At 33.5% G+C, this 22,769-nt stretch overlaps 1 protein-coding gene across 7 annotated transcripts in view; it reads right to left on the bottom strand.

Annotated features, from left to right (window-relative positions):
* The window catches only part of LOC100917056 (ATP-binding cassette sub-family A member 3-like), a 242,475-nt gene that overhangs the window by 144,007 nt on the left and 75,699 nt on the right, over window positions 1–22,769 (bottom strand). For all 7 annotated transcript variants that reach the window (XR_004233331.1, XM_031962329.1, XM_031962313.1 and 4 more), the window contains one exon: window positions 15,506–15,679. Coding sequence is in view for 6 of the 7 variants with exons in the window: in XM_031962329.1 (XP_031818189.1) it covers window positions 15,506–15,679 (174 nt within the window). In the remaining variant the exon portion in view is untranslated. The remainder of the gene's footprint in view (window positions 1–15,505; window positions 15,680–22,769) is intronic.

Raw genomic sequence — 22,769 nt, 5'->3', positions numbered from 1 at the left:
GAGGATCCCCAAAGTTAGTAAGTGTGATTTGAATGCAGATCTTACAAAAGAAACTAAGAAGGAATGGTCAGAGGATAACCAGGAGAAATAAATGTTATGAAAATCTAGAAAGAAGAAAGTATCAAGATCACAAAAGTGTTAAGATCTGAAAGAGAAGAGAAGACACCTCCTACCATTCCTTTAAAAAGGTATATACTATAGGGTTTTTCTTTGTTTCTTTTCTTTATTGATAGGTTTTGCTAATTTTTTCTCTATTTCTTTTTACACATTATTTTTAAAAATTCTTTGATACATGGGATAGTTATCTGGGAAGAGGAAGGGAGGAATACTCAGGAAAATTTAGCTGATATCAAGATTATATAGATTTATTTGAAAAAAAAAATCAATTGGAAGGACTTAGGATAAAGATGAAATATGAAAGGTTTTAGCTAAGCTTAGCTCCCCTAAGAAACATCCTGTCATAGATTTAAAAGGGTGCGGAATTGTAAAAGATGATAACCAGAAATTTTTAAATGCTCTGGTCAGAAATATACCAGATGCGCCTGAAGACATCAGGAACTCATCATTTTCTTGTCTGAAGGCTATAAAGCTACCTCCTGCTAGTTATCTGCTCAAGGAAAGGAGGGAGTGCATATGTGTCAATCAATAAGCATCTGTTAAATGCTTATTATGTGCCAGTGTTCTTTGAGGCTTTCCAGGAGACTTGAATCCAGCATAATCTCTTACTATTCTGTTGCAATTAAAGCAGGGGACAGAGTCATCTCAGTGGGCCTCTTGGATTCCCATATGCAGAATGATATTTGTCATTTTGGTGCATTTTAAAACTATCCTACAAAACAATCTGATATAGACTCAGATATAGAATCCTTCCAAAGTGTTAACTCAATGGAATTGATAGAAACAATGCTTATGTTTACATCTTTGAGAGTTCACACATTAGCTCACACATTAGTTCACAAATTTGGGAGATTTCAAGATTCAGTATGAAAGTCACAAATTTACACCTCCCACAATCCCACTCTCTCAGAGAAGTCAACCTTTAGGTTCACACCTTTAAGAAATCATATATAGACAGAGGTCAGTTGAGAAAAGTAGAACTGAAGATTCAGAGGGAGCTGAAGACGACAAAAGACAAGCTACAAGAGCTCTTGGAACCAAGGAGGGAGATAAGCTTCTAAGAAAACTAACCGGTCTATTTTGGAAGAGACAATAAAAGACTGAACTTTTATCAGCTGGCTGCATTTGAGGTGATTATTACACTGAACTGAAACTAAGGCTGACTCCAGAAGCCCCCCGAGAAACCTGCTCCCAGAGAACCATCATATTTTAGAAAAAAAGAACACTACAAGACTCCACTTACTAGAGTAAGAACTTGCTATTTGGGAAAAAATAAACAAACCAACCCCCCAAAACTAAGAAAATCTGAAAGCAGTTTTTCAGAAATTAGATTCACACCAACATCTCACAATGTTTTAACAAGATATGTTCCAAATGGGTAAATGACTTAAACATAGGAGGTAAAATGATAAACTAAATAAACAAGGAAAAAATTAATTTTCCAGATTAACAGATATGGCAAAACTTCATGACCAAATGAAGTATAGAAGATAAAATGGGACAATTTTGAGGGCATAAAATTAAAAGGGTTTTGAACAAGAAAGACCAAAGCAACTAAAATTAGAAGAAAGCAAGTAAATGCAGGAGAGAGAGGAGAGAGGAAACATCCTTATATAAAGTTTCTCTGATAAAATCTCATTCTAAAAATATACAAGGATTCAAATTTATAAAACAGGAGTCAGTCCCCCAATTGATAAATGGCCAAAGAATATGAATAAGAGGTTTTGTTTTCTTTTTTAAAAATTAATTTATTTTTAATATTCAACTTAAATATTTTTGAGTTCCCTATTCTTCTCCAGCCCCTCCTCAATCTTTTGAGAAGAAAGGAAAAAAGATATTAATTATATATGTGACATCATGGAAAACAAATTCCATATTAGCCATGTCACACCCCTCCAAAAAAAAGGTAAGAAAAATAGTGAAAAAAGTATGCTTCCATCTGCACTCAGACTTCATCAGTTCTTTCTCTGAAGGTGGATAGCATTTTTTTTTTGTGGGTACTTTGGAACTGTTAGGAATCAATGTATTTATCAGAATTAAATATTTCACAGTTAATCATCATTACAATATTGCTGTTAGAATGTATAATGTTTTCTTGATTCTTTTCAGTTCGCTTTGTATCAATTCACATGTTTCCAGATTTTTCTGAAACCATCCTCTTCATCATTTCTCATATCAAAACCATAAACTGCAACTTGTTTAGTCATTGCTCAATTGCTAAGCATCCCCTTAATTTGCAATTCTTTGCCACTATAAGAAAGCCACTATGAATATTTTTGTACATATAGGTCCTTTTCTTTTCTGGTTTTTTTTTTAAAGTTATCTCTTTGGGCTATAGACCTTGTTTTCCAAAATGGTTGGACTAGTTCACAATTCCACCAACAGTGTTTTATTGAAGCTATTCCAGCATTTGTCATTTGTCATTATCTTTTCCTGTCCTGTCACTCAATTTGATAGATATGAACTGTTGTAATTTGCATTTCCCTAATCATTAGAGATATAGAACACATTTTTCACATGGCTATTGATAACTTTGATTTCTTCTTTGGAAAATTGTCTGTTAATATTCCTAATTATCTATCAACTGGGGAATGAATGGCGAATTTGCCTTAGTTCTCTTTCTATGAGAAATGAGGACTTAGATCAGAGAAATTTAACTGTAAAATTTTATTTGTAGTTTTCAATGGAAGAAATTTAAGTTGTTAATAACTATATGAAAAATGATTCTAAATCACTAAGAATTAGAGAAATGTGAATTAAAATAAGTTGGAGATGCCACATCAAACTCATGATATTGCCAAAAATGAGAAAAAAGAAAAATGATAAGTGAGAGAAACTTCTGAAAAACAGGCACATTAACATAGAGCTGGCAGAATTGTAATTGGTCCATCTATTCTGAAAAACAATTTGGAACAATGTCCAATAAGTTACTAAATTGTAAATGTATTTTGACCCTCTACTACTAGGTCTATGCCCTTAACTAATCAAAGAAAGAGGAAAAAGAACTCATATATACCAAAATTTTTATAAAAGCTCTTCTTTGTGGACTCAAAGAATTGGAAACTAAAAGGGTGCTAATTAGTTGGGGAATGATTAAATAAATTATGGGTATATGAATGTAATGGAAATACAGTTTGCTATAATAAATGATAACAGAGATAGTTTTAAAGAAACCTGTTAAGATTTGTATGTATTGATGCACAGTGAAGCAAAGAGAACCAAAAGAACGATTTATACAATAAGAACATCATTGTAAAAGCAAACAACTTTGAAAGACAAGAATTCTGATAAACATAATGACTAACTGTGATTCTAGGGAAATGATGATAAAATATCCTATTGACCCAACACAGAGGAGATGGATTTGAGAGGAAATTTGTTTTACTTGACACTACATAAAAATACTAGAAGGTTTTTTAAAACAGGGGAAAGAAAATAAAATGGAGAGAAAATAATTTTTGCTAACTGAAAAAGCAAAATGTAATTAATATTTTGGGGCTTATCAACTAGATCTGATAAGAGAAATGCCTGCTATTTTAATAATATTCCAGAGTTCAGATATATTTGGTTCATACCTTAGACCTTTTTTCCTTAGAACTAAAAAAAGACTTAAAAGAGAATGAATTTAAAAGTCAGGAGTTCTAGATCTGGGTATACTTCTTTGCAGGAAGGCAACATGATACTTAAATAGCTGAAGGGGCTGGTGGTAATCCTGGATAAGTTTAGAAGACAATTGAGATTAGAGAAACACTAACATACAATCTTCTAGTTACCTTTTTCATGAACTCATACTGGGATTTGACTGGTATATACTATATATGAATATGTATGAGAGACAACATGGCACAGTGGCTATAAAACAAGATGATAATTGTGTGTGACTCTGAGGAAATCACTTAACTCAGTGCTCTAGACTTCTTGTTCTGTTGTCTGACTCTTCAGGATGTTGGGGACCATACTGTCCACAAGGTTTCCTTGGCAAGAATACTGGAGTTTGCCATTTCCTTTTCTAGTGAATTAAGGCAAAGATTGAGTAAATTGCCCTGGGTCACACAGTTAGCTTGCAAGTGTCTGAGATCAAATTTAAATTCAGCTCCTAAGATTCAATTCTCTATTCAAAGAGCCATCTAGACTTCTCTAGCTTTAGGCAAGACTACTGTATAAGGCTATAAGTTGCAGAAAAGATAATCAACTGCATTGATAGATGTGAATTTCCTCACCAAGGACACTCTTATACTGTTGAAATCATAGCTCCAAATCATAGTCCCTATTTCTCTATTTATATGTATATAAATTCTCTACCCTTGAGGTTAAAGATTGTTTCATTTTTTTGTTGTAATATCCCATAGAACATATCATTAAGTCCCAGTACATAGTATTTAATAAATGTTTGTTTATTGAGTTTGATTTCTTTCAATTCTTTGTTTTTTTATGTTGCTGAAATCAGCCCATTTTCATTTGGTATTACAAAGTTTAAGATACTATTCTATATTATTTATTGGAAGACAATACAAATGTCTTTATTTTTGTTATTGCTGTTTGGTTTCAAAGGAAATATTTCAAATATTATTTATTATATTATATATTTCAAAGGTTTATAAGAAAATGAGCCATTCCCCATTGGATAAATGGTCAAAGGATATGAACAGGCAATTTTTAGATGAAGAAATTAAAGCCATTTTTAGTCATATGAAAACATGTTCTAAATCATTAATTTTAAAAATATTTTTAAAAATTTTATTTATTTGTTTTTTTATTATTAAAGCTTTTTATTTTCAAAACATATGCATGGATAATTTTTCAACACTGATCCTTGCATAGCTTTATGTTCCAAATTTTCCCCTCCTTCCCCCGACCTCCTTCTCTAGATGGCAAATAATTCTATATATGTTATACATGTTAAAATATATGTTAAATCCAATATATGCAAACATATTTATACAATTATCTTGTGGCACAAGAAAGATCAGATCTAAAAGGAAAGAAAATGAATAAGAAAACAAAATGCATATGAACAACAAAAAGAGTGGGACTGTTATGTTTTGATCCACTCTTAATTCCCTCAGTTCTCTCTCTGGGTGTAGATGGCTCTCTTCATGACGAGATCATTGAAACTGGCCTCAATCATCTCATTGGTGGAAAGAGTCACATCCACCAGAATTGATTGTCATATAATATTGTTGGTGCAGTGTACAATGATCTCTTGTTCTCCTCACTAAATCACTATCAAGTAGAGAAATGTAAGTTAAGACAAATGTGAGGTACCATTTCACCTCTCAGACTGGCTAAGATGATAGGAAAAATGATAAATGATGGAAGGGGATGTTGGAAAACTGGGATACTTCTGCATTGTTGGTGGACTTGTGAAATGATCTAACCACTCTGGAGAGCAATTTGGAACTATGCCCAAAGGGCTATCAAATTGTACATACCCTTTGACCCAACAGTGCAGGGGTCCTCAAACTATGGTCTGCAGGCCAGATGCGGCAACTGAGGACGTTTATCCCCCTCACCCAGAACTATGAAGTTTCTTTATTCAAAGGTCCACAAAACAAAGTTTTTGTTTTTACTATAGTCCAGTCCTCCAACAATCTGAGGGACAGTGAACTGGCCCCCTATTTAAAAAGTTTGAGGACCCCTGCAACAGTATCTCTAATAGGTCTGTATCTCAAGGAAATAATAAAGGAGGGAAAAAAGATACACATGTGCAAAAAATATTTGTATCAGCCTTTGTTGTAGGGTCAAGGAACTGGACATAGAATGGATGTCTATTAGTTGAGGAATAGCTGAATAAGTTATGGTATATGAACGTAATGGAATATTATTATTTTATAAGAAAGGATCAGAGGACTTTTGGGGGTAAAGCCAAGATAGTAGAGACAACATAGGTTTCTTTCTGACCTTCTGCTACAACTCTTAGACTAATTAGCCAATCTAGCCTCTAAATTAGCTCTGGACTGGCAGAACCCCACAAATATTGGGAGTGAAACAAATTACCAGCAAAAGATAATTTTGAAGATCACCAGAAAAAGTCTGTTTCAATCAGAAAGGGGAGGGAGGGAGCCAGCACAAGCAGCTGAGCACAAATGTCAGTGCAGATAGCTCAGAGTCCCAGGGCAGTATGCAGACTCCATGTGGTGGAGAATCTATGGGGAGGAAACAGACCAGAAAAGGTCGTTTCAATAAGAAATGGGAGGGAGGCAGTCAAGTGCAAGCACGCTGAGCACAGATGCCAGCACAGACCCTGGGCAGTGTGGACTCTGCAGTGCAGATTCCACATGGCAGAGAATCTAGAGGGAGGAATCTATAGCAGCAGTGTTGGCTACTCTGCTTTAGCTGCAAGCCAGCAATCGGCCGAGAAGTTATAAAATATCCAGCAGAAACACAAAGGTAAATAGTGAGCCTCAAAATGCCAGAATCTCACAGGACCTGATTACGCCCACCCAGCATTAGGGGTGAGTCAGCATTGACCCAGTGCAGCAGCAGCCACATCTAGAGGAAGCTGCTGCTTGTAGAGGAAGCTTGGTAAACCTTCCTTCCCCTAAGAGCAGACCTTAACTTTTTTTTTTTAAAGAGTAAAAAAGTAAAGAGAACTCTGACAACAGACAGCTTCTATGGTGAAAGAAGAACAGATATCAAACCCTGAGGAAACTAAAGGCAGATTGTCTCCAGATGAAGCCCCAAAAGATGATATAACCTGATCATACAAAGCTCTTCTAGAAGAAATTTAAAAGGATCTTAAAAGGGAGCTAGAAGGAAAATGGGAAAAGGAAATGAAAACTTTGTAAGAGGGTTTAGAAAAGGCATATAACTCACTAAAAGATGGATTTGATAAAACAGAAAAAGAAAAAAACTCCCAGAAAAACAGAATTTGTGAAACAGAAAAAGAAAATAACTCCTAACAACCAGAATTTGTGAAATGGAAAAAGAAAATAACTCCTAAAAAACCGAATTCATGAAATGGAAACAAAATAGAACAAAACAACTCATTTAAAAATTCAATTGGATAAATATAAAAAGAAGTAAAAAAAGTAAATGAAGAAAATTTACTAAAATTCAGAACTGAACAAATGGAAATGAATGACTCAAAAAGACAACAAGAATCAGTCAAGCAAAACCAAAAAAGGAAAAAAGAAAAAAATAGAAAAAATGTAAAGTACCTAATTGGGAAAAGAACTGAACTGGAAAATAGATCTAGGAGAGACAATCTAAGAATTATTGGACTCCCTGAAATTCATGATGAAAAAAAGAGCTTAGACACTATTTTTCAGGAAATCATCAAAGAGAATTGATGGGATGTCATGGAATCAGAAGGGAAAATGATCATTGAAAGAATTCACCAAATACCTTCTGAAAGAGACCCCAAAATTAAAACCCTAAGGAATATTGTGGCTAAATTTCAGAACTATTGGAAAAAGTATTTTCCAATACTTTTGGAAAAAATATTACAAGCAACCCGAAAGAAGGGGATTGTAATTGAAAAAAAAGGGGAAAGTGGAGGTACAATGAGGGAAATCACATCTCAGGAAGAGGCAAAGAAAACCTATAATAATCGAGGGAAAGAAAGGAGGGTAATGAGTATTGTGTGAATCTTACTCTCATCAGATTTGTTTCAAAAAAAGAATATTAGATATATTTGGTTTTACTGAGAAACTTCTCTCACCTTATAGAAGGCAAAAAAGGCTAAATAGAAGGGAAAACAGAAACAGTAAGGGAAAGGCATAAGAAAGGGGGAGGGTCTCTAAAGGGGGAGGACTGCTTGAGGCAAGTAGTGCTCCTAAGTAAAATGCTAGGAAGGAGGGAAAGGGGAAAAAGAAAGAGCAAAGTACAATTTGGGGTTAATAAGATGGCAGGAAATACAGAATTAGTAGTTTTAACTGTAAATGTGAATGGGGTGAACTCTCCCATAAAATGTAAGCATTTAACAGACTGGATTAAAAATCAGAATCCTACAATATGTTGTTTACAAGAAACACATTTAAAGCAGAATGATACATACAGAGTAAAGGTAAAAGGCTGGAGCAGAATCTATTATGCTTCAGGTGAAGTAAAAAAAGCAGGAGTACCATCCTGATCTCAGATCAAGCAAAAGCAAAAATTGATTTAATTAAAAGAGATAAGGAAGGAAACTATATCTTGCTAAAGGTTATATTGAAGCAATATCAATTAAACATATATGCGCTAAATGGTGTAGCATCTAAATTCTTAAATGAGAAGTTAAGAGAGTTGCAAGAAGAAATAGATAGCAAAACTATTTTGGTGGGAGATCTCAACTTTGCTCTCTCAGAACTATATAAATCAAATCACAAAATAAATAAGAAAGAAGTTAAAGAGGTAAACAGAATACTAGAAAAGCTAGATATAATAGATTTTTGGAAAAAATTGAATGGAGACAAAAAGGAGTACACTTTCTTCTCGGCAGTTCATGGAACCTATACAAAAAAGTGACTATATATTAGGACATAAAGACCTCAAAATCAAATGCAGAAAGGCAGAAATAGTAAATGCATTTTTTTCAGATCATGATGCAATAAATATTACATTCAATAAAAGGCCAGGGGAAAATAGACCAAAAAGTAATTGGAAACTAAATAATCTCATCCTAAAGAATGAATGAAATGGCAAATCATAGACACAATCTATATAATTTCATCCAAGAGAATGACAATAATGAGATAACATACCAAAATTTGTGGGATGCAGCCAAAACAGTAATAAGGAGAAATTTTATATATCTAGATGCTTACTTGCATAAAACAGAGAAAGAAAAGTCAGTGAATTGGGTTTGCAACTAAAAAAGCTAGAAAAAGAACAAATTAAAATCCCCCAATCAAATAGCAAACTTGAAATTCTAAAAATAAAAGGAGAGATCAGTAAAATTGAAACTAAAAAAACTATTTAATTAATAAAACTAAGAGTTGGTTTTATGAAAAAACCAACAAAATAGATAAAGCTTTAGTTAAATTGATTAGAAGAAAAGAGGAAAATAAAATTGTTTCAAAAATGAAAAGGGAGAGCTATCCACCAATGAAGAAGAAATTGGAGCAATTACTAAGAGTTACTTTGCCCAATTTTATGCCAATAAATTTGACAACATAAATGAAATGGAGGAATACTTACAAAAATATAGATTGCCCAGATTAACAGAAGAGGAAATAAATTACTTAAATAGTCCCATTTTGGAAAAAGAAATAGAACAAGTTATTATTCAACTCCCTAAAAAAAATTTCCAGGACCAGATGGACTTACATGTGAATTCTACCAAACATTTAAAGAACAATTAACTCCAATATTATATAACTATTTGAAAAAATAGGGAATGAAGGACTCCTATCAAATTCCTTTTATGACACAGACATGGTACTGATATCTAAACCAGGTAGGATGAAAACAGAGAAAGAAAATTATAGACCAATCTCCCTAATGAATATTGATGCAAAAATCTTAAATAAAATATTAGCACAGAGATTACAGAAAATCATCCCCAGGATAATACACCACAATCAAGTAGGATTTACACCAGGAATGCAGAGCTGGTTCAATATCAGGAAAATTATTAGCATATTTGATTATATCAATAACCAAATTAACAAAATCATATGATTATCTCAAGAGATGCAGAAAAAGCATTTGATAAAATCCAACACCCATTCCTAATAAAAACACTAGAATGTATAGAAATAAATGGACTTTTCCTTAAAACAGTCAGTAGCATCTATTTATACCATCAGTAAGCATGATATGTAATGGTGATAAACTGGAACCATTCCCAATAAAATCAGGGGTGAAAGAAGGTTGCCCACTATCACCATTACTATTCAATATTGTATTAGAAATGCTAGCTTTGGCAATAAGAAATGAAAATGAGATTAAAGGAATTAGAGTAGGTAATGAGGAAACCAAATTATCATTCTTCGCAGATGATATGATGGTATACTTAGAGAACCCTAGAGAATCAACTAAAAAACTACTAGAAATAATCCACAACTTTAGCAAAGTTGCAGGATACAAAATAAATTCACATAAATCATCAGCATTTTTATATATCACTAATTAAATCCAACAGCAGGAGATATAAAGAGAAATTCCATTTAAAAAATTGTCAATAGTATAAAATATTTGGGAATCCATCTGCCAAGGGAAAATCAGGAACTATATGAGCAAAACTACAAAACACTTTCCACACAAAATAAAGTCAGATCTAAGCAACTGGAAAATATCAAGTGTTCTTGGATTGGTTGGGTGAATATAATAAAGATAACAACACTCCCTAAACTAATCTATTTATTTAGTGCTATACCAATCAAACTCCCAAGAAACTATTTTACTGACCTAGAAAAAATAACAACAAAATTCATCTGGAAGAATAAAAGGTCAAGAATTTCAAGGGAACTAATGAAAAAAAATCAAATGAAGGTGGCCTAGCTGTAGTAGATCTAAAACTATATTATAAAGCAGTGATCATCAAATCCATTTGGTACTGGCTAAGAACTAGAGAAGTTGATCAGTGGAATAGGTTAGGTTCACAGAACAAAACAGTCAATGACTATAGCAATTTAGTATTTGACAAACCTTAAGGCCCTAGCTTTGGGGATAAGAATTCACTATTTAACAAAAACTTTTGGGAAAATTGGAAACTAGTATAGTAAAAGGTAGGTATAGACCCACACCTAACACTGTATACCAAGATATTGTCAAAATGGGTTCATGATCTAGACATGAAGAATATTATAAACAAATTAGGAGAACATAGGATAGTTTACCTCTCATATTTGTGGAGGAGGAAAGAATTTGTAACCAAAGAAGAACTAGAGATCATTATTGAACACAAAATACATATTTTTGATTACATTAAATTAAAAAGTTTTTATATAAACAAAACTAATGCAGACAATATTAGAAGGGAGGCAATAAACTGGGAAATCATTTTTACATCCAAAGGATCTGAAAAAGACCTCATTTCTAAAATATATAGAGAAATGACTCAAATTTATAATAGTTCAAGCTATTCTCCAATTGATAAATGGTCAAAAGATATGAACAATTTTCAGATGAAGAAATTGAACCTATTTGTAGTCACATGAAAAGTTGCTCCAAATCACTGAAAAATGCAAATTAAGACAATTCTGAGATACCACTACACATCTGTCAGATTGGCTGGAATGACAGGAAAGGATGTTGGAGGGGATGTGGGAAAACTGGGACATTGATACATTGTTGGTGGAATGGTGGATGGATCCAACCATTCTAGAGAACAGTTTGGAACTATGCTCATAAAGTTATCAAACTATGCATATCCTTTGATCCAGCAGTGTTTCTACTGGGATTATATCTCAAAGAGATCTTAAAGGAGGAAAAGGGATCCATATGTGCAAAAATGTTTATGGCAGCCCTCTTTGTAGAGGCAAAAAACTGGAAACTGAATGGATGTCCATCAAATGGAGAATGGCTGAATAAATTGTGGTATATGAATGCTATAGAACATTATTGTTCTGTAAGAAATGACCAGCAGAATGATTTTAGAAAGGCCTGGAGAGATTTACATCAACTGTAAGCTAAGTGAAATGAGCAGAACCAAGAGATCATTATTCATGACAACAACAAGAATATACGACAATCAATTCTGATGGATGTGACTCTCTTCAATATTGGGATGATTCAAACCAGTTCCAGTTGTTCAGTGATGAAGAGAGCCATTGACACCCAGAGAGAGAACCATGGGAACAGAGCATGGAACTCAACATAGCATTCTTACTCACTCTCTCATTATTTGCTTGCATTTTGTTTTGTTTCTCAATTTTTCTTTTCCTTCCTTTTTGATCTGATTTTTCTTGTGCAGCAAAATAACTGTATAAATATGTATACATATATTGGATTTAACATGTATTTCAATATATTTAATATATATTGGACTACTTGACAGCTGGGGAGGGTAGGGTCAAGGAGGGGAAAATTTGGAACAAAAGGTTTTGCAAGGGTCAATGTTGGGAAAATTACCCATGAATAAAATAAAGGATCAGCAGGATGATTTTAGAAACTCTTGTAGAGACTTATATTAACTGATGCTAAGTGAAATAAGTAGAACCAAAAGAACATTATACACAACAACAAGAATATATGTGATGATCAAATATGATAGACTTGACCCTTTTCAACAATGAGGTGATTCAGGCCAGTTCCAATAGGCTTGTGATGGAGGCAGCCATTTACATCCAGAAAGAAGACTATCACAACATATATTGTTGTTTGTTTCCTTGTGATTTTTCTTTCTCATTTTCCCCTGTTTGATGTGATTTTTCTTGTGCAGGATGATAAATGTGGAAATATATTTAGAAGAATTGTACATGTTTAACCTATATTGGATTACTTGCTGTCTAGGGAAGGGGAGAGGTGAGGAAGGAGGGAGAAAAATTTGAAACACAAGATTTTGCAAGGGTAAATGTTGAAAACTATCTTTGCATGTATTTTGAAAAATATAAGGCCATTATTATTTTAAAAAGAAAATAGAGAGTATAACAAAATGTAAAACAGATAGTTTTGAGTATTTAAAATTAAAAATCTTTTGTACAAAAAAAACTAACTTTAATCAGATTGGAAGGAGGAAGAAAATTGGGGAAATTTTTTTTGCAATAAATATCTCTGATAAAGGCCTTATTTCTCAAAAAAATAAAGAATTAATCTAATTTATAAAGATACAAATCATTATCCAATTGATAAATGGCCAAAGGATATGAACAGGAAGTTTTTTGATTATCTAAGCTAACTATAGTCATATGAAAAAAAAAATGCTCTAAACCATGATTAGAGAAATACAAATTAAAACAACTCTGAGTTACCACCACACACTTTTCAAATTGTCTGAGATGACAAGAAAAGTAAATGATAACTGTTTGAGAGGATATGGGAAAATTGGGACACCAATGCATTGCTGGTGGAGTTGTAAACTGATCCAACTATTCTGGAGAGCAATTTGGAACTATGACCAAAGGCTGTAAAACTGTATACCCTTTGATTTAGTATTGTCACTACTGGATTTATATCTGAAAGAGATCATAAAAGAGTGGAAAAGACCTACATGTGCAAAAATGTTTGCAGCAGCCCTTTTATAGTGACAAGGAATTGGAAACTGAGTGAATGCCTATCAATTGGAGGATGTTTGAATAAGTTATGGCATATGAAGGTAATGGAATATTATTATTCTATAAGAAATGATGAGCAGGCTGATTTCAGAAAAGCTTGAAAAGACTTACATGAACTAATGCTGAGTGAAGTGAGCCAAAGCAGCAGAACACTGGACACAGTAACAGACAGATTATGTGATAATCATTTATCACAGACTCAGTTCTTTTCAACAATACAGTGATCCAAAACGATTCCAATAAATTTTGGATGTAAAATGCCATCTGAATTTAGAGAGAGAACTGTGGAGACAATGTAAATGGAAGAATTCTATTTTTACCTTTTTTGTTTGCTTTTTCTTTCTTGTGGTTTTTCACTTTTGTTCTGATTTTTATTTCACAATATGACTAATATGGAAATATGTTTAAAATGAAGGCTAGTAAGTTAACCATGTGTGGATGTTCTCCAACCTGGTTTCAGTTTAACTGTTTATGTGAAGATTATGTGGATCTAGTTTCTGATCATAAGTGAATCAGGGGGTTGGTACTGTATGAGGATGATGGGTCTTTTAAATGGCCACATATCTGGAAATGCTATGCTATACCCAAGTGTGTAATTTCTCTCCTTTATAGCTGCAAAGAAAGAAGTCTACTTTGATCTGGTCTTAAGAGTCAGATGAAGAAGACATCAGCTCTTATCTCTCAGCACATGGATATTTCTGTCTTTTCTATTCTTTTGTAACATTAGGTGATTAAGCACTCCAAGGTAGATATGTCTAGGAAATGACTTTTTAAATTTTGGAGATGCCGAGTGAGGTCTTACTAGTACCCAGAGATGGCAGTAGAGTCCACTGGAGACTACAGAAGGAACCATAGAAAATGAGAAATGACGATGTGTCCTTGACATATGGGTATGCCAAGATAACAACTTTGTGAGCATTGCAAGATCTGGAAAGGTTTCAGGATGACCTTTAAGTGGCTTAACCCAGTGGAGGCTAAACTTGTTGAAAAACCATCATGGCAACTAGCAAACTTTTCCCAACTTTCCAACAGCACATTGACCTGAATGTCTAAAACACTGTACCCTAAAAGAAACAAGCTCAATTAACACATCTATCCGGTGCAAATCTCATACCCTAGAAGGAGTCAGCTGGGACTAACAGAGTGATTAATGCATCACTAATGCCATGTATAGAAGACCCTCAAAGCTTTATAAAAGGAGAAAAGGATTTCAGGGGATAGGAGTTAAGAAGGCATACATGACATGGGGAAGATGAAAGGGAAAAAAAAAGAACAAAATAAAAAAGTGCACAGCAGAGAACAAAAGAACAACCTACAAGAAAGTAAAGAAAAAATGGATAGTCATGAATATAATTTTACTATTATATATCCTTTCTTGACCTGGAAATTCATTGCTATATTCTGAATCCTCCCTGACATTCTGCTGGGCATGAGACAATGTATTGTTTTATTTTTCTTTTCTATTAAATTAAAAATTCATTTTAAAAGAGTCCAAATCCTTCGGAGAGTACTAAAATGCTAAAGCTCAATTGTTAACTATTACTATGTTATTAGGCACTCTTCCAAGTACTAGGGATATAAAGAAAGGCAAAAATATTTTCCTTCCTCACAAAGAGCTCACAACTCTTTCTTAAAGGAGACAATAAATACATAATTAAGTACATGTAAGATATCTACATAGTAGATAGGAGGCCATCTCAAAGGGAAAGCACTAAAAGTCATATTTTTAGAATTGATGCACTATGACTATCTAATAAATGAGTGCTACTACCATTCTGTCTTTGCCAGACTACTGAAAAATGACTTTCTTTTTCTCAGTGTTTACTGAATTACACCTAAGTATTTTATTCCTGGAGGACTAATTATTCCCAAACAGTATTTCATTTACCCTTGATCACTATATAATCAAGTTCTATGTACATTATCAAAAGCCAAAACTTTAATTGTGCCATCACCTTTCATTTATGAACAACCTAGAGAATCTCAGCTCTGTGTCAGGTATTCTTTGATAATGTATAAGAACTCTAGTCTAATTATCACCAATCTCCCATTCTTATACCTATTAAAAAGCTGCCCAAAGTGATTTTCGAAATTAATTGTAAATACTGAAATGTCTACTTTGAAAAACAGCAATGACAAGGCAATTAAGAGTTTTACTCCAAACTGCAGGCCAACACAGCCCATCATTCTCTAGTTGTGGTTAGGTATCAAGTCAACAAAGATATAAATTTGTGAAAATCAGTGCTTACCTTTCTTTTCAAAGTTGACTATGAGCAGAATTCCTAATGCCATCGCAACATTTGACAGGAGACAAGATAATAACTTCTGTCTATAAGACAGCGAGCTATATTGAGGTTCAATAAGGAAATATGGGATGTAGATAACAAAGTAGAGGACACCTCCTGTAGTAGCAGCTAAATTGGCTACAGATTCAGAATAAGAAAAAAAGAAATAATTTATGCAACATGAACAGAAAAAAACCTCCTTTAGTATATTTTTATTTTTATTTATTATTATTATTATTATTTTTTTTGCTGAAGCAATTGGGGCTAAGTGAATTGCCCGGATCACACAGCTAGGAAGTATTATTTGTCTGAGGCTAGATTTGAACTCAGTCCTCCTGACTTCAGGGCCAGTGTTCTATCCATAACATCATACAGCTGTTCCCAGTGTCTATATTTTTAAAATTAAAATTACATAGCAAGTGAAAAATGTTATTAAATAAAGATCCTGGCATTTGTATTTTAATAAGTTTATCAAGTTTATTTTTAGGGCATCAATGACATACAAATAATGGAACTTGAAAAATGCTTAACCTATGTAAGAAACTATTTCCTTTACAATATCATTAAACTATTAATTTGTTTAGATAATCATCCTTATTGAAAGTGTAAAAGGACCCAGTTCTACCTGTCATTCCCTCACTCTCATCTTTAATCTTCCTCCCTCCAGGTATAACGTCTTTCCCTTTAGTAACAAAGTTGATCAGGTTTTCTTTTTTAAAAACAAAATAAAAAAAAACCTTTCCATTATCCCTATCTCCTTTCAAGCTGTCACTCCAAATCTCCTCCTTACCTTGCTGCCAAATTTTTAGTCTATATTGCATGCCAAGACTTGCTGACTACCATTCTACCACCTGATGCAATATGGCCTCTGTGTCTACCACCCTACAGCATTCTTTTGCAAAGTCACTTTTGAGCCCTCCCTCCCCTCATATACAACTGCCATTTGTATTTACTATTTTATAGTTTACAAAGCCATTTACATTCATTATTTCCTATGACTCTCAGGAAGACCTCCTCAGATAAAGAGAACAATTACTCTTATTCCCGTTTTACAGAGGACAAAACAGTCAAGGTCTTTGACCATGATCACATATTTTGGTAGCTAGGAATCAAATCCAGGTACACTGAGTTTTAATCCAACTGCCATTAAAAATATTACAAACTTAATAATGAACATATGCAACTAATCAAACTTTTTCCCAATTATTTACATTTAAATGAATTTAAAATGATGTAACTTTTCACTGATTTTAAAAAACCACCAGGTTTCTTTGTTTATTACCACTTACTTTGGTAATTACTCAATTACTATGTACTCTGTCCTGGTTCTAATTCTTCTACTTTGCATTATTTAATAAAATTTCTTCTAAATTTCATTGTATTTCTCATACTTGTGAATCTTAATTATACCACAATGTTTCATTACATTAAAATAGCTCCACACATCTAATTATTTCTCTACTCTTGTACAATCAGTGACTTAATTACAAAATTCATTATTTTTAAAAAAAGTTTTTATTGATATTTTCTAATTTTTATCTCATCAAAGTTATACCAAGTATCCTCTTCCCCCAACCCCCTTCCCGGAGAGCCATCCCATACAACAAATAGTATTTTTAGAGAGAAAAAATTCAGTATAACTGATCCATACATTGAATAAGTCTTTAAATATGTGCAATGGGTAGACCTTCTATCTCCAAAACAGATGATTGAGGATGTTCTCACATATTTCTTCATTCAAATTTTGCTTGATTTTTATAATTTTGTTATGTTTACTTTTGACTTTCTGGCCTATCGTTTCTCTTTCCATTTCACTGCTGTTTTCTTGGCTCTGCTTATTTCACTGAGTATCAGTTCATATAGATCATTCCATGTCTCTGTATTCATCAGACATATCATTTCTTACAGTACAATAACATTCTATTACATTCCTGTACCATAATTTATTTAGCAATTAGCAGGCATTTATTTTATTTCCAATTCTTAGCTATCACAAAAAGGTGTTACTATAAATATTATGAAGTATGATGGGTTCTTTTTCTTATTGATGGCTTGATTGAGATATAAGAACAGTAATGGAGTCTCTGGTTCAAAGGATGTGGATTTTAAAGTTTATTTAATTCACATAATTCCAAACTGATTTCCAAAAAGGCAGCACCATTTCACAGCTCTACCAACAACATATTAGTGTGTCTACCATTTCACAACTCTTAAAACCTCAGGATTGTTTTGATCTGCATCCTCTCATTATTAGTGATGTGAAACATTCTTCTTTATGTGGTTGTTAATATTTTGGAATTCTTCTTTTGAGAACTCTTTCAACATGTGAACCGACATCCATTGGATAGTGGATAATCACTATCAATCCAATAACTTTTTGAAATCAATCTCCTTGACCTTTCTGTGGCATCTGACAGTGTTAACTAGCTCTTCTTTCTTGGTTCTTGCAGTACTATAAGCTCCTGGTCCTAATTTTTTATGGTTTCTTCTCAGTCACCTTTATTATCTTTTGGTTCTTGCAGTACTATACACTCCTGGTCCTAATTTTTTATGGTTTCTTCTCAGTCACCTTTATTCTCCTCTCTCTTAAGTATGAGTTTCATAGGACCATAGATTTAGTCTTGAAGGTACTTTAGAAGCTATATAGCAAAGTCCCCTCATTTTGCAGATGAGGAAATATACACACAGAATAGTTAAGTGGCTTCCCCAGAGTCACAGAGCTCATAAGTGTCTAAGGCTGAATTTGCATGTAAATCTTTCTGATTTCAAGTTGTGATGAGGATATATGACCAGCCTTTATCATGAACTCATCCAATGGGTCAGGTCTCATAGAACTGAGACTATTTGACCAATGCTCAAAGGGAGGTGGAAAAAATTGTTACACCCGTATTAAGAGAATATTTATCATTTATGTGCTTGTTCATGCATAAGTTACTGTTTTAGATTTTTTGTTATTCTAGACATTATTCTTATTTGACTGTTATGTATGTTTTCTTGTCTTCTTTGGAAGTATATGTACCATTGTGAGATGGCATATAATATGTCCTGGTGTAACTTAGACTTAACATCACTCTAGTGGTCTATCACGTAATGCTTTACACTGAAGTAGGTCTTTTATATGTACTGTTGATATATCTTTGCTGTGAATGGATCCCTAAATTGATTTCCTGGATTGCTGAGTTAATAATTTTTGGTCTATTAAATGCTGATTTTATTTTGATTATGTGATGTACAATTGCAGATGTAAAGTGTCCTACAGTTAATTTTGAAGGGGTGCAAAATTCCTGAACTAGAGAAAAGTATAGCTCCAATCCAAATAGCTTTTAACCAATCCAGATAGGATGAATACCTGCAGGGCAGGACAGAAATCATCACTGTATTCTTATCCAAGGTTCATAGCAGATTGTGACTATCCTGGGAAAAGACAATAACCTCTGCTCCCATTCTGAAGAGAGGAGAGACAAAATTTATTCAGAAGAAATAAGGGAACGGTTTATTCACAAGCACAGGTAGAGTGATCTGCAAATGGAGACAGAGAGGAAAGAGACACATCTTCTTCATAGTACAATAGCCATGGAATTGCTGGAGAGACACTAGTGAGACTAAGAAGGTATAAGTGGGAGCTGATCTACCACAAAACTTACTTCTCATTTTTTGGTTTCTTTTAAATACTCTGCAAAGTTTTCTATATTGGTTAATTGTCCCAAGCGTGATAAGAGTATGTATGACCAGCTTATATCATGAACTCATTAAACAGGTCAAGTCACAGTAGAACTAAATCATTTAACCAATGATGAAACTAACTTAAAATATCATTTTTGTGTCCTCAAACAAAGAACACATGTTTTTGTGGCAACTCAGAAGTAAGCAAAAGAGAATTACATATTTAAACTGCTGGAGGAATTTTCTGGTTGGCAAAGAGATATTGCTGATAAGCAGTGCTACAACTCTCCAAAATGCAACTGTGCTGAACAAAGATTATACAGGAAAAGACCTACTAATAAGTAAAGTGTAGGAATCCTTAAAGAAAACTGTATAGAGCACCTTTCCTTATACCAACAAGGTAAAAAAACTCTTATCCTTCTTTCATCATTCTCTCCCTCCACTCAATGGTGGTCAAAGATAGGAAAAATTATGCTCCCAGAGATGCCCCAATGGAAAAATTTTTGTTGGAACCCACCCTTGTGAAGAGGGCAGAAAAAAGAGTGAATACAACCTTTTAGCCAAACATCTTCAAGTCCTAGCCATTGTTAGATAAATAATTCACAGCATCCATGCTGAAGCTAATATTTCATTTTTGTCCAGTCATTTCAGTCACGTCTGATTCTTTGTGACCCCATTTAGGGTTTTCTTGGCAAATATATTGGAGAGATTTGCCATTTTCTTTTCTAACTCATTTTACAGACGAGGAAACTGAAGCAAACAGGGTTAAGAGACTTTCCCAGGGTCACACAGCTAGTAAGTATCTGAGGTCGAATTTGAACTCAGGAAGATAGTTTTTTCAGACCTTGTACTCTATCTAGTCTACCATTTAGCTGTACAACACTTGTATTAGGCATGAAGAAAACAGTAAAATGCATTGTACCAGAATGTGAGATAATAGCACTTTTCAAATTGTGCTCCACAGAAACCTGGAATTTCATTAAGAAGTTCTGTGAAGGAAAAAATGATAATCAAAATGATATCAAAAAATGATAGTGACAGAAAACTCCATCCTGTGGCAGTCATACAAAATGTATATACTGAACAAGAAGAAATAGGTCAAAACTGCTTATAAGACTAAGAGTCTAGAATCAATGAATATGAATCAGTTGATTCACAGTTTGTCTTAGGAGAATGTGTATAAAATAATCATTGTTAATCTCTCTTTTCATATAAACACATATATTTACATATATATGTATATATCCTTTCTGTAGAAATCTTTATTTTGGATAATTGAGTAAAATCTCACAGTTTCAAAAGACATGAACACAAAAGTGTTTGCTACTAAATTAAGAATGAAAATGCAGAAATTCATCTCATCCAAGTTCCAAATTTCAAATGTAGGAAAATGGAAATATGACTATTTCCTTTGCTGATTTATTTTTATTGAACTAGATAGATTCTATTAAACCTTACATATGTATTGTCTTGACCATTTTAAGTGCTATAGCTCCTGAAAAAAATTACATAGACATTTACAAAAAGAAAATAAAAATCTAAAATTTTTACAGCAAAATTATGAAATAAAATAATCCCACAAAACAATGAATTATGTAAGATAAGTGAAAAATCAAAATTGTTGTGAACCATCTTACAAAGAAAATTGTTGCATCTAGTATTTCCAATTATAAAATAGGGGTAACAAACACAATCTTGATTTTACATTTGAAATATTATACAAAACAAGACTTTTCTAAAATTCAGCCTTATTTTTTTCATTCTATCAGGAGCAGGTTGTAAAGTCTGGGCTAGATCCCTGGAGGCCTCAAGAACAGCTAGAGTCAGGATTTAAGTTAAAGTCCTTGGTCTTTAGGGGGAGAAGTGAAGGAGACAGACAAACTGCTACAGGCTCACCACCAGCCTTTCTACTTCTGGTCCTGCTGAAAAGTGAGTCTGGCTTGTCCCACACCACCCTCTAATCCTTCCTACTATTATCTGTATACACCAAACATAGAGCCAGTACGGAACAGTGAGAAGGGCCATTTTTCCAAATATATGCTAATAGAATCATTGTCCAATAAGTAATTAACCTTAAGTGCTCAGTTATCTGATTTAAGCATACTTTTTTTTTTTAATAGCTTTTTATTTACAAATATATGCATAGGTAATTTTTCAACATTGACAGTTGCAAATCCTTTTGTTCCAACTTTTCCCCTCCTTCCCCCCACCCCCTCCCCCAGATGGCAGGCTGACCAATACAAGTTAAATATGTTAAAGTATGTTAAATAAAATTGATCATTATATAGTATTGTTGTTGAAGTATATAATGATCTCCTAGTCCTGCTCATTTCACTCAACATCAGTTCATGTAAGTCTCTCCAGGCCTTTCTGAAATCATCCTGTTGGTCATTTCTTACAGAACAATAATATTCCATAATATTCATATACCACAATTTATTCAGCCATTCTCCAATTGATGGGCATCCACTCAGTTTCCAGTTTCTGGCCACTACAAAGAGGGCTGTCACGAACATTCTTGCACATGTTGGTCCCTTTCCCTTTTTAAAAATCTCTTTGGGATATAAGAGTAGTAACACTGCTGGATCAAAGAGTATGCAGTTTTATAGCTTTTTGAGCATAGTTCCAAATCACTCTCCAGAATGGTTGGATGTATTCACAGTTCCACCAACAATGTATCAGTGTCCCACTTTTCCCACATCCCCTTCAACATTCCACATTATTCAAGCACACCTTTAAGAGTTTCAGCTCTTTACAGCAAGTGTTCAAAACAATTTTACTGCAAGATTCCACAGAAATTTTGTTTAAGGTAAATGAAAGTTTCTACCACTACAGTGGTTTGAGAACCACTACTATAGACTGAGACTCACAAACATCACATTTACATGTTGTGTTTTATATCAAGATACTCAAATCAATGATTTTTTTCTGATTCTACCCTCCTTCTAGTTTTGTATACTGAGTTGTATTGTCCAATATGGGACATTTTGATTGACACTACTTCATGCAATATGCAGGCATGGGGCTTTAAGACAACAATAGATTTTTTTTTTAAGTGCTGCTTACTAAGCCTACCTTGATGTATCAAGTAGCCTGTATATGTATATATTTTTGCAGGCAGAAATCACAAATTTAGACAAGGGTGTTGGATTGAATATTATTCCCAATAAATGTCAGGAGGAGTTGTCATTTTTAGTGTAAAATATTGCTTGTAAAGCAATATAAATTAACTAGAAAAGCTCCCTAAAAGCTGTTCCTTTTTTAGATTTCATGGAGCTCTTCAAACAAAGTGTAAGTTTGATAAGAATAAAGGAAAATGTACAGGACAAGTCTTGATGAACAGGAAATGTTCTGGGCCTGGATATGCCTAGTCTATAAGGTTTTTTACTTTTACTAAAAGCAAGGATGTTCAAAGTACAACTTTCCAGAAAGAAAAAGAATTTTGCGATGGGCTCTTTCCGTACAGAAAAAGAGATTTCAAATTATTTTCTTAATTTAATTCCACCAATGGAGAATAAGAATTATCAAGATCTCAAGGATCATTCAATACACTCCATATCTGAAA

This window comes from Sarcophilus harrisii, chromosome 1 (genome assembly GCF_902635505.1).
Source record: "Sarcophilus harrisii chromosome 1, mSarHar1.11, whole genome shotgun sequence".
NCBI lineage: Eukaryota > Metazoa > Chordata > Mammalia > Dasyuromorphia > Dasyuridae > Sarcophilus > Sarcophilus harrisii.
The sequence above is the reverse complement of the archived record's forward strand: the minus strand, read 5'-3'. Positions and strand labels throughout refer to the sequence as shown.